This window comes from Lucilia cuprina, chromosome 6, assembly GCF_022045245.1.
Source record: "Lucilia cuprina isolate Lc7/37 chromosome 6, ASM2204524v1, whole genome shotgun sequence".
Classification (NCBI taxonomy): Eukaryota; Metazoa; Arthropoda; class Insecta; order Diptera; family Calliphoridae; genus Lucilia; species Lucilia cuprina.
This window is the reverse complement of record NC_060954.1, coordinates 1,865,436-1,879,179: the sequence shown is the minus strand read 5'-3', so window position 1 is coordinate 1,879,179 and position 13,744 is coordinate 1,865,436. Positions and strand designations below refer to the sequence as shown.

Here is a 13,744-nt window from a genome sequence, read left to right as displayed (position 1 = left end):
TCTAGTTCAGTTCTAGTTCAGTTCTAGTTCAGTTCTAGTTCAGTTCTAGTTCAGTTCTAGTTCAGTTCTAGTTCAGTTCTAATTCAGTTCTAGTTCAGTTCTAGATCATTTCTACTTCAGTTCTAGTTCAGTTCTAGTTCAGTTCTAGTTTAGTTCTAGTTTAGTTCTAGTTCATTTTTGGTTAAGTTTTAAAATTTTCAGTTCGAATAAACCAGCCATTGCAGCAGAGCATGTATTTAACTGAAATCATGCAAAGCTGGTCACCTTAATGCGTAAATGTTTCTATTAAAAATTATCCAACAAATAACGTGATGAAATGTTAATGCCAGTTTAAAACATGGGGGTAAATAAAACTGTTGTATAAAAGTAAAACATAGTTAACAGCAGTTACTAATTTAAAGCTGATTGCAACAAATATGAAACAATTACGACATTATTCAAACTAAATAAATGTATAAAAATAAACTTAAATTTCTGCTCGTGCAACACAACTCGTTTAACATGAAATGGTTATGTGATGGCTTGTTTGTCATGAAGGTTATGACGAATATAATATTTCTGCACGAATTCATCGACAGTTAACTAAATACATTTTAACTAATTTATATTTAAATAACTAAAATAATTTTTTTATGCATAACTTAAACAACAAGTTAACATGCCATCAGCAAACTATGTAACTTATTTGCTACAATAGTAAGAAGAAGAAAAAAACGTTTTAATATAAAATATATTTTGCTGGAAACAGGAAGTAAATTTTGGATGATTTATTCAAAATTTCATTTGAAAAGACTTTATATCAAGCAAAATTAAGTGTTAAATATACTTATGTTACACCATTTTTGGCATACGAGTATGTATATTAACCTTTTTTAGTTTTTGCCTCATTCCTTCTGGAAAAAATGGCTTAAAAAGTGATTAAAAAAGTAAGTTGTTGGTTAAGAGCTTTTAGTGTTTCTTTTTTGCTTCATTTTCTCTTAAATGAAAGAAACTGAAGATGCGTCTGCTGTTGGCTGTGAAGTTGCACTTAACATGCTGCTTTAAGCATTCATACATACACACACACACACACACACACACACACACATACATAAATAATAAGACAGTAACAAAATCAAACAGAGCCTTTCAAGGAGGAAATTACAATGTTGTGTAATACTATTTATTTACTGTCACTGTCGGTTGTATGATACTTATAAAGTATTTATGAATCGAAAAAATATATGAAAATGCTATAAAGAGTAAATAAAAAAGGATGTAAAGGATTTTAAAGTAATCGTATATAGATAAATATTTTCCTAAAATATTACATAAATAAACAACGATGGCAGTTAAGTACTTAAACCTCGAAATACCGAATTAAATATGAAGTGAAAATTAACTGGATTTGTACCATGACTAGAACTGAACTAGAATTGAACTGGAACTAAACTAGAATAAAACTAGAATTGAAGAAAATTGATCTGCAGATTGTCATATTTATTTAATCAATTCAGATTACAAAGAAAAATGTGTTTATTTTCTGTTACAGCAAAAAATCATAAAAGTAATTTTACTCTCTTTTAACAAATTTATTCATATTTTGAACAACATCAAGTTATCGTAAACTATTAAATTGTTTGTCAGCAAATAACCCTGATATTTACTCATTTTCTCATACTCAATTCTAAAACAAAAATCAATATATATGGTTGCAGCAGTGGTACTGGCAGTAAAACATAAAAATAACAACATCTATAACCATGAATATTTATAATAAACATTGTACAAGTGAGTAAGTAAATATTCAAATATCTATAAATAAAAACTACTTAAACCGAGTAAACCCTAAAAGTAGGCAACGGAAAATGAAACAAAAGACTTACTACACTTGAACAAGTATCAACCCCTAAGCAATTACAACTGCTGTTGCTGTACGTAGTGGATAAAAAATATATTGAAAAAATAACAGAGATGAGGAAGGCATTTAGTCAGCCTCCAGGGTTTTATAAAATGGAAAAAAATTGTCTCTAATGTTAGGATTTTTAATCTTTAAAATGTTCTTATATTAAAAAATTTCTTATATGGAAAATTTAACTGAGTACTTACGTCATTTTTATGTTCCTGAAAATCACATGAATGCTGTAAACGCTGTTTAATCTCAAGATGAGCTGATGATTTTTCCATATTTATATTGGAATTTCTTTGCTGGCGTTTAGTACGTTGGTGTTTGGTGTTGTGTATATCATGCTCTAGTTCATCGCCATCATCCCCCATATAATGTGGCCAACGGCAACATAAACGAGCGTAGGTACATTGCAGAGCTTCGGCCAGTAGGGCACCTAAACTGGAGAGACACATCAACATCAATGGCACCCCAATTAAGGCATAAAAAATAGTTGCTATTTTACCACCAGCTGTACGCGGTGTTAAACTTCCATGACCTGTGTGGCGTTTTTATACGTTTTACAATTATTTTTGTTGAAAGAAGTGGGAAGATACAAAAGTAGAGAAAAAGTTATTTTTTTAAAGATCTCTTTCATTTTCTTAATAATTTTTTATCTTTGTAGGTTTTTCTTTAGAATTTTAATTCAAATATGATGCTCGCTTCATTGGCAGACTGAAAATAATTTAATGTTTTTGTTGGCAAAGCAAAAACGGGAAATAAAATAGGATTTTTAAAAGATTGAGGAAATGGCGAACAAATACGTAATAGAATTTAAATTTGCTTATTTAGTATTATTAGCTGGATATTTCATATAAGTCTTTAAAAGAATTGAAATTATTATAAACTGAACTAGAACTGAACTAGAACTGAACTAGAACTGAACTAGAACTGAACTAGAACTGAACTAGAACTGGACTAGAACTGAACTAGAACTGAACTAGAACTGGACTAGAACTGAACTAGAACTGAACTAGAACTGAACTAGAACTGAACTAGAACTGAACTAGAACTGAACTAGAACTGAACTAGAACTGAACTAGAACTGAACTAGAACTGAACTAGAACTGAACTAGAACTGAACTAGAACTGAACTAGAACTGAACTAGAACTGAACTAGATCTAAACTAGAACTGATCTTGAACTGCCTCAGTTATACACATTTAAATTAAATTTAAACCATTTTATCCAGTAATTTAAAAAATCGTTGTAAGGAATTTAAATTTTGAATTTCTTTCAAACAATAAATTGTTTAAAAATTTTCCGCCCTTTTGTACTCTTTTCCATTTTCGTTGTGAATTAAATCTGAAAATTTTAATTAGTTTAAAAAGTCATGCATATAGTTGCCACCGATATGTATCTATACAAAACTGTTTGCAACAAAGTATATGTAAACGTTTTTTTTTTGCTATTGTAATAAATTTCTTTACGCACCAATTGTTGTTATCACAGTTACTGAATAGAGTAGTGCTTCACTAAAAGACCATCTTGTTGCGGTTAAATCACTATATTCCACCAAATTGTTGCCGCCATAACGGCCCAAAGCAGTTGTTGTTGTTTCGGTAGCCATGCCTCCGGCTCCACCTACACCATAACCTCCTGTTGAAGCACCTGATGCGGCTGTTGCACCAGCCGCCGCCATATTGCGTGTCGCTGCCACAATTGTGCCCTCAAAACGTCTCAATTGTTCGTGCACCAACATTGTCCAGTTGCGTTCATAAAGGACATTCAATTTTTCTTTTCGAACGAGAGCACAGGCAAAACAGCAAAAACATGAAATGCAAAAAAAAAAGAAACAGAAAAATTCATAATAATTTCATTAATTTTTGGTATACTATAGAATTTTACAGTTCTGCGAATTTTGTTGGTCTTTTGCATTTAATTTTTGTTTTCTAAAAATAAAGTAAAAGTAACCTTTTTTTAAAGAAATATATAATAAAATTGTGGCAAAAGAGCTGGAGTTTTCATTTAATTAGCTGACAAATATAATGAATATTTTAAGTGGTAAAAGAGAACAGTTTTGTTGTTTTTATTTTATTTTTCATAATTTCATTTTAGATTGTAGAATGAAATGTATATAGTTTTTGCAAATGTTAATATTATTTTTGTGTGAAGCGGAAGCGGAAGCCACCAAATGGCCTGCACTTTTAGAATAAAATTTCCAATTAAAAATTTAAATTAATAATGACATTGTTTTAAGACAAAAGGGTCTGCAGAAGATGTTTTTATTGTCATCAATTAGTTTGTAAAGCTGCAGCATTTAAAATTATTTCATTGGCATTTCTTATGTTTTGAATTTCAATTTTGTAAAAAATTATGCTTTTTTGCTTTAATTTTTGTTGTAAAAGTTTATTATTGTATAACAATATTATCAAAAGCTTGCATAATCCTTTTCTTTCATAAAACTTAACCCAAACTTAAGTTATAGCAATTCAATTACCTTACCCCTTACTTGTCATCAAACATAGCCACAAAGACAATTGTGTAAAAATTCATTTAAATCTCTTAAACTTCTAGAAAAGCTAACAGACAAATTTTCCTCAACATAGAAATCACATTCGTTACACAAACTGGACCTAGTAATTGTCTACAATTTTATTCAAGAGATGAAAAAAGGAAAATGCACAACAGAAGAACAAAAAAAAACACATCTACTTAAAATTAAAATGAAAATTGCATAATTATTCAAGCACTTTAAGGATGCAATAACAACAGCAACAACAACAAATCACTGCAAGCCTCCCAAGTGCAATGTATAGAGAAAAAGTCACACACACACACGAAGCACAAGTTAGACAAAACTAAAAGTCAACCCTACAAGACAAGCTGACAACACCCACTCGGCAACAAGAGTAATTTGTTAAGCTAAAAATAGTAGTAGCAATATGTAGCAGCATTACAGATGTAAAACACTACTAAGACATGTGCTCTAGAGGAAGCACAAACTGACATTTTAATACTCAATGTTGTTGGCTGTAGGTGATGTTGGCAGTAAGGTGAGCAACATAATATTTTTTTAAAATGTTACAGCCAGGTAAAAGGAAATGTAAAATATTTTTTCTCTCAACTTTAACCTTTGGATGAAAATGAAACTCAATTTTAAATTTCTTAAAAATTTAATTTTGAAACTTTATGTATAACAATTTATCAAAGCTTTATAAGACCATTTTTTATACAAAATTAATTCTATAAACCTTTGATAATTTGTTATGAATTACTGCCTTATTTAGTTAGATTTTAATTATACAGAGAACTATTCTAACTATCCAAAAAAATTTGTTCACTCTCAACTTCAAGCAAATTTTGTTTTCATTTTAATAATTATAGATAATTTTTCCATATCATTGGTGTTTCTAAGGGTTAATTTTAACAACCTGCTGTTTTTGACATGATTAAAATTATGCGCGCTCTTTGAATTACATAAGTCCTCTGACTACAATTGTCTGTCTGCTTTTTTGTTATGAATGATGTGTTGACAACATCATCATTTGTTATGCAAACAATGCAGAAAGTTGTTCCTTTAAAGTTTCTATAACATGTAAATTCAAACCAGTTTTTTTTAGTAAAATGAAAAAATTATAAAAAACATTCCATATATAACATGAATAAATATCGACTAATTCTTGAGAAAGAAAAAACCTCAAAACAACTCCTCATTTTCGTTCGTAACTAACTTGATCTATGAAATGGAGACAAATTTGCAATATATATATATATAGCCATGTTAAGCTTTTAACTTATTTAGCAGCGTACAAGATCTATTCGAAGAACATGGCTCAGATTTTGTATTTTTTTATTTTTCAAAATATTGGATTTTATAGTCGAGTTTATAGACAATTTTTATTTTATTCACAAGCTAACATTAGCATGTTAAAATTTTCAAGTGCAAAAAAGAGAAAAGAACACTAAAATAACAATGATTTGTTTATGAATTTTTAAACGTGTTATAAGTTTTAAAACAACACAATATTGCGATGCAAATTTATTCCACCGACAGCATAATTATTATTGACTCATGCAATATTTCAAATGAATTAATAATTATATTAAAAAAATGCATTTGTCTGGAGGAGACAGTTTAACAACTAGAAAAGGCAGTAATATGATGAAAGTAGAGGGTTTAATTGCAGAGGAAATGATATTAAAATTTCACTGAACTAGAATTGAACTGAACTAGAACTGAACTAGAACTGAACTAGAACTGAACTAGAACAGAACTAGAACTGAACCAGAACTGAACAAGAATAAAACTAGAACTGAAACTAGAACTGAACTAGAACTGAACTAAAACTGAACTAGAACTGAACTAGAACTGAACTAGAACTGAACTAGAACTGAACTAGAACTGAACTAGAACTGAACTAGAACTGAACTAGAACTGAAATAGAACTGAACTAGAACAGAACAGAACTAGAACTGAACCAGAACTGAACTAGAATTGAACTAGAACCGAACTAGAACTGAACTAGAACTGAACTAGAATTGAACTAGAACTGAACTAGAACTGAACTAGAACTGAACTAGAACTGAACTAGAACTGAACTAAAACTGGGCTAGAACTGAACTAGAACTGAACTAGAACTGAACTAGAACTGAACTAGAACTGAACTAGAACTGAACTAGAACTGAACTAGAACTGAACTAGAACTGAACTAGAACTGAACTAGAACTGAACTAGAACTGAACAAGAACTGAACTAGAACTGAACTAGAACTGAACTAGAACTGAACTAGAACTGAACTAGAACTGAACTAGAACTGAACTAGAACTGAACTAGAACTAGAACTGAACTCATCACACTAATTTCATTAAATATTTTAAAAGTCTGAACTCAACTTAAATACTTAATACCACCAATCACGTTGCCATTAATTGCTATTTTTTCTCATTCAATTGTTAAAAACACAAATTAACCTAGAAATAACAGCAAACAAGTAAGTAGCAATAGTATAATTAACTTTTCCACCTACAAAAATAACAAATACCAACTGGCATTCAACCACAGACAGCTTAACCAGACAATAATCACTTAACAAAACTAAAAGAGAAAATTAAAAAAAATAGAAAAAAATTCTAGTATTCATGACCATAAGTACCTGTTATTATCCACAGCTCTTTTAGACATTCTTCTCTTGATTTCGCAATAAGAGCTGATTTGCTAATATCCTGTGGTGCCTCCAGCAAAGGAAATATAAATGCGCCCATTATGGTATAAACTACAACCATTACTACTAGGCCAGGTGTGGAAAATATTAACTTGGCCAAACGGCTTAAACAATTGTATGAATGTTGTTGCTGTTGCGCTGTTAAGTAGTTGCTGCCGTTGGCGGTGTTTGTATTCGAATCCTGCTGTTGAAAGGTTATATGCTGTTGTGGGTGGGACTGTTGTGACTCACTATTATTGCTGCTGTTGTTGTGTTTTGGTAATAATGTACTATTTCCGGTTTCGTTTTGCAAATTATAGTTGTTAATGTTTATTTTGTTTAAAGGTGTTGACTGTTGTTGCTGCTGCTGTTGCTGTAATAGTTCTTCTTCCTCTACTAAGCCGGATATCGCCTTTTCAACGTCCGACATTTTAAATGACCAGTAAACATTAATATTTGAAGCATTGATGTAACATCATCTACTTCAACAACAGACATTTAGCTGATTTTTATATGTGTGTTGGTGGTGTTTATTAAAAAAAGAAATAATAATTTACTGGATTTTTAATATCTTTTGGCCCTTAAGTTTATGTTATGTTGTTATACACTTTAAGTTTTATCTTGTTGTCTTGTTGAATGTAGATATGTATGTATGTACATATGTTTGTATGTTTCTTATAGTGTAAGTTTTGCTGGTAGGTGTGTCTCTGTAATTATTTTGTTTTAATTACTTGTTGTAAATTTTCATGTTCTTGTTGTTGTTATTGCTGTTTCATTTACTGTTTACAACACTTGTATTTAAACAAATCATTTGCTGGCAGTAGTTGTAGTTTAATTTTAAACGCCTGTTGTGTCAAGTTCCTTCTTTAGTTGATGTGGAACAATTCTTCTTATTTTTTAAACATTTCATCGTCGATGTCGTTTTAATGTTTAAATGTCTGTAGTTTGTAGTTGTAAATGTGTAAATGTTATTGTGATTTCCTTTTCTTTCCACTTGTTGTTTTATTTTTAGCCAGCCCTTGTTGTTGCTTTATTTTCCTTGCTGCTGCTGCTACTGCTGCTCTTGCACATTCATTGTTGTCAGTAGTAGTTTTTGTTGTTGCAACTGTTGTTAATTTAGTTTATGTTGACAGCCCTCCTACAATTAAAGTGGTACAACAAATAAATTAAAAAATAATTTCAAGTATGTTAAGAATGAACTGAAAAAAAATTAGGTTAAATTTATTTTAAATGTTCTGACAGGACAAAAACAACAATAACAATATAAGAAAATAAATTACAAATTAAATATAAATGAAAGTTAATTTTGACACACAGTCATAATTACATATGTATGTATGAATAAAATAGCTTAAGGGGATGAGATTTATATACACATAGTTATTTAGTTATTTAGTTAGTTAGTTAGTTAGTTAGTTAGTTAGTTAGTTAGTTAGTTGGTTAGTTAGTTAGTAAGTTAGTTAGTTAATTAGTTAGTTAGTAAGGTAGTTAGTTAGTTAGTTAGTTTGTTTCTTAGTTAGATAGTTAGCTAGCTAGCTAGCTAGCTTGCTAGTTACTTAGTTAGTTAGTTAGTTAGTTAATTATTTAGTTTGCTTCTTTGTTCCTGGATGCACCCCTGTTCATATGCGTTAAGTAACATCGCAATTGATTCGAACTGGATAACGGTTCAAAGCATAATCTTCTGTGAACATTAGAAACAGTAAAAACTCACACATTGCAGATAGACTATCAAGTTTAGTCATGTATACAAATGCCTTCCCTTTTCCGAAATAGTTTTCCTTTTTGTTATAATTTTATAACAAAATGTTAAGATTATTATTATAAGGATAATATTACATACATACATATAATTGTAACTAATAGAATTTATAGAAATTGTACAATTTATATTTCGTTTTTCGAAAAACTATTTGTTTCTCATTTTAGTATTCAATTCGTATAAAAGTGGTATTAAACCACATTCCAAAAATGTGTCTATCTATCTAGTAGATACTCAGACACAAGAGCATTGCAAATGCTATACAAGGCTAATGTAATTATCCTTAGAAATTTATGCTTTACACCTTGAATATACATACATACAATATATTTGAATTCGAGTGGTTTTTGGTATACAATAATGACGATAATGATGTACGCAATATGAACAACGATTAATTGCTACGTTTTGAATGTTTCTCTACGTTATGTACACACTTGTAAATCTAATATATTTTCAAGTTCTATTGTTTTTAAAGACAATTATAATGTTGGCTGATGTTGAAGTCGAATAGTAGTTGGTTGGAGAATTGGATAGGATAATAGTTAGTTGCTCCATGTATATATATTTTATGTTGTGTTAGAAATTAATTACAATATATTGTCATTGGCTGTTTAAAATATATTCGAATAAACAAATCAAGATGTATAGTTATTAAGGTAGATATATATTAACACTTCGACGGCAGCAAAATTATTTCTACATATAAGTTAAACCCATAACTATGAAAATGTTATCAAATAGTTTAAAAGTGAGTATTCTGAACACTTTTTTAATTAATAAAATTTTCAAGAAACATGTTTAATTAAACAACAGGCCTAAGCAATGAAATATTTTATATCTTATTAAATTACCCTTTTTGCTCCTAAAAGTATTAACAATGCTCAATAAAATCCTAAAGACTTAAAGCTTATAATTAATTCAAATTAATTATCATTGTATGTGTTCCAACTACCAACATACTTACACTCTGCTAGAACCATTTTAACTTCACCTAATGAAAATTTTCTACTTTATACAAGTTATAAAACATATTGTTGGTGTTTTTATTAAAAAAACACATACAATAAAGATGCTTACTAAATGATAACTAATACCATAATATGTTTTCACAGTTAAAATGTATTTTTCCCACATACACACACATGTATTTTTTCAAATTAACAAAAAAACTTTTATATTTACACTCTTTTATCACACAATGTGTTTGAAGGAGGTGTGGGAGAGTTTTATTACAATGATATTGTGACTCAGTTAATGTGGATGTTTTTGTCTGTGTATTTGTCTCTGTGTGTAGATGTTTGTCGTTTCCCTGCAGTTCATTCGAATTCTCTTTAAAATCTCTTGACCTCCTCACTAAATCATCTAGTAACTGTGCAGGGAAAACTTTCTGATGCATTGCCAAGTACTTTGGAGAATTTTTGTATGAAAACGGGATACCAAGAACTCATATGAAACTGCAGAGTTAATGTTTTTGATTATTAATATGCGCGTTGTTATGTTTTACTAGAATTAAAAAAAATATTGTTGTAAAAACGTAAATATTCATGCTAAAAGTTAAAAAGATAATTAACATTTTGAACATGTGTTTTAGACAGTTGATTACTTAAATATGAATATGCTAATTTTTTATTTTGCTTTCTTTCTTCTTTGAAGGTGGTTTGTCAAAGGCGGAAGTAGAAAATGTGAAAATAGTCGTGTAATAATAAAGGAAATAGGTGCTGTCAATGTGTTAGTAAGAAGTGTAAAATTTCGAGAAACCGAGGGAATATTAAGCATACGTCCTATTTAATTAATTAGCCAACTAACTAACTAACTAACTAACTAACTAACTAACTAACTAACTAACTAACTAACTAACTAACTAACTAACTAACTAACTAACTAATTAACAAACTATCTATCTAACTAACTAACTTTCTAATCAACGAACGACTAGCACATTAAAATTGTATTTTTAGTGAATATTTAATTTTTACTAAAACTTTAATTTTTTTATTTTATTTTACAATTTTAAAAAAATTTAATTTTTTTAAAAAAATCATAAATTTTTACTAAAATTTTCTATTTTTTGCAAAATATTTTGACTCTATTTCCAGTTTTTTGATTTTTCCCAAATTTGAAGTTTTTCTGAACATTTTAATATATATTTAATAATAATATACGTATAAGCTATGTTGTACATGTGATGCTATTATTTTGCGAAATAAATTTTTTAAGAATCATTTCGTTTTTTCTAAAATTTATTTCATAATTTATTTTTGTCTTTCAAAATAAAAAAAAATAATTTTAAAATTTAGTAAAAATTCATAAATCTCTAATAAAAAACCTATTAAAAACTTTATATTTTTACAAAAAAAAAAAACAAAATATTCACAAAAATATTAAATACATTACTCTCACATCTTCATTTCACAAACAATATTTCGCTTATTTCTAAGACACTAAACCTTAGTTTTTTTTTATTCTTCATGAAAGATTTTATGTTAGTATTTCTTGCTGCTGTTGTTGTTGTTCCACCATGATGACATATTAAGTTTTACAACTCTTTGTAAAATTATTTGTTAGTATGTTAGAGGTAGCTCTGTATTTATGTGTCTGTGTTTGTTTAAGAGAGTAAGTATACTGTCCATGACATACTTAGAAACTTACTGCATTTATATCTTTTATATTACATCTCTAAAATGCTATTCAACATACTAATATATAAATGCATACATACTCTTACAGACATAGATAATACATAGGTATACATACATGCATATAGTTGATAATCAAACATAGTGTATATGATTAAGTCATATACTATGACATATTCAAACACACGCACCTATGTAGAGAACAAACATAAAGCTCATTATAAAAAAAAAAAAACAAAATTAAACACAAATACTACCTTACCACACATACAAATATTAGAGATAAGTATGTTGCCCTGCAGTTTAAAAATTCGATTTTAAATGGATAAATGACTTTGCTATAGACAATATCTACCGGGTTTAATAACAACCATAACAGGTGAATTTTGTAAACCTTTTATCATTACAAAAAAGTTAAAAAAACACACAAAAGGATATCTTAACTCGTTCTAAATATAATACTGGGCAGTGTCGAGGTGTATGTTTGTGTATAAAATAACCTTTTTGTAAGTGATTGCACATACAACAATACAATTCATATTGACATACCAGTAGTTGCATTTACATTGAGGTCAGTCTGCAGTTTATTATAAATCTCATCTTTAAACACTCACACACATACACTCAAACTTAGACAAACACATATTTCAGTGTAATATAAAAGAACTACGAGGGCAATTTCAAAATTAATTAAAAAGAGGAAAATAAAGACAAATGATGCATTCAAGACGTATACGTAATAATTAATTAAAATATAAAATGTATACGCAGTGTGGTACACATAAGAAACAATCTGTAGTGTATTCTACAGTCCAGTCTATAGTAGTAAATTCTAGGATATTCCTATAGAATATATACTTTTTAAATTTCTAACAACTTCTCCTTCCATTCACTTTTCCCAACCATACGCTGAAAGTAGGTGTTTACTACAACCTAAATATATGCTATGAGAAAATACCTAAAATAAATATTTTAATGCATTGAATGTGTGGATGTGGGTGTGTGTTTGTGTAAGTGCAAGTATTTTTGTGTTTTGAGTATTTTCATTGCTTTTATGATCGATATTGGCAAATGCATTTGAAATTAACATAATAATGTTAATGATGTATTTTTAATTCAACTGCAAATGTAAGTATGTATCGACAAAGGAGGGTGTGTAAAAGTAAATATGTCTGAACTGTAGTATTGGATGTACTGGTTAGAACATGATTTATCTGCAGCAATGTATTGTATGTATGTTTTTAAAACAAATATTTTTTTTCTCTATTTCATACAAAGTTTTCTCTTTAAAATACCATTATAGCTGCATTTCTCCCTGCACTGCTACTCACACAAAGACAAAAGGATGTTGTAAATGTTTATTTGTGTAAAACATATGTGTTGATGTATTGTTTTAAATTTGTTGTTTATTGTTGATTTAATATTTCTATTTCTGTTGTTTTAGACATATGTATGTTTTGATGTTTTATCGGTTGTTAGTTTTATCCATCGTTTTAATGTTTAAATATTTAAATACTTATGTATGTGTGTGTTGTATAGTTTTTGTTTATTTAAAATTTTATTTGTTGTTAAATTCATTTAAAATTCTCTTTAAAACATTTAAAAAAAATATCTAGTTTTTGAGGTTTTTAGTTGTCTGTGTCTGTTGACAAGTTTTTTTCACTTGTTTGTGTTTTTAAAACAACAACTAATTTGCTTTGTTGTTTGTGTTAAAATCGAAAAAAAATATTTAGAAATTATTTTAGATTTAACCGCGACATTTAAATGAAATTTTAACATTTTAATGAAATTATAATTTGTTTAGTAAATACCTATGAGAGTTTTTGTTCAAAATTGGTACCAAAATCTGTTATAAGCTTAGACTTAACAGATATACTAATATACACAGAGAACAAAAAGACCAGACAAAAGCTCGACACAAACGTTCTTTAAGAACTAGACTATTTATACTAGTCAGTACTATAAAGTAGATTGAATATAAATCCAATATAAGCTAAACAATACTAAACACAAGACTATAGTCTAGGCTACAGACTCGACAACAGACTTGACCAGACTATACTCGACCAGACCATTCAATAGGCTATACTATTCTATAGATTAGACCGAAGACAAGGCTTTAATTTTGAATAGACTGTAGACTAGACTATAAACTAGACTATAAACTAGTCTATAGACTAGACTATAGACTAGACTATAGACTAGACTATAGACTAGACTATAGACTAGAGTATAGACTAGACTATAGACTAGACTATAGACTAGAGTATAGACTAGA

The 13,744-nt window shown here is 28.8% G+C and overlaps 1 protein-coding gene across 1 annotated transcript in view; it reads right to left on the bottom strand.

Annotated features, from left to right (window-relative positions):
* Positions 1-13,744, bottom strand: part of LOC111684554 — a 72,936-nt gene that overhangs the window by 14,799 nt on the left and 44,393 nt on the right. The window contains exons 2-4 of the mRNA XM_046954392.1: positions 7,021-8,206; positions 3,359-3,661; positions 2,089-2,423 (exon numbers count right to left, since the gene is read on the bottom strand). Of these exons, the coding sequence (XP_046810348.1) occupies positions 2,089-2,423; positions 3,359-3,661; positions 7,021-7,498 (1,116 nt within the window). The 5' untranslated portion in view covers positions 7,499-8,206. The remainder of the gene's footprint in view (positions 1-2,088; positions 2,424-3,358; positions 3,662-7,020; positions 8,207-13,744) is intronic.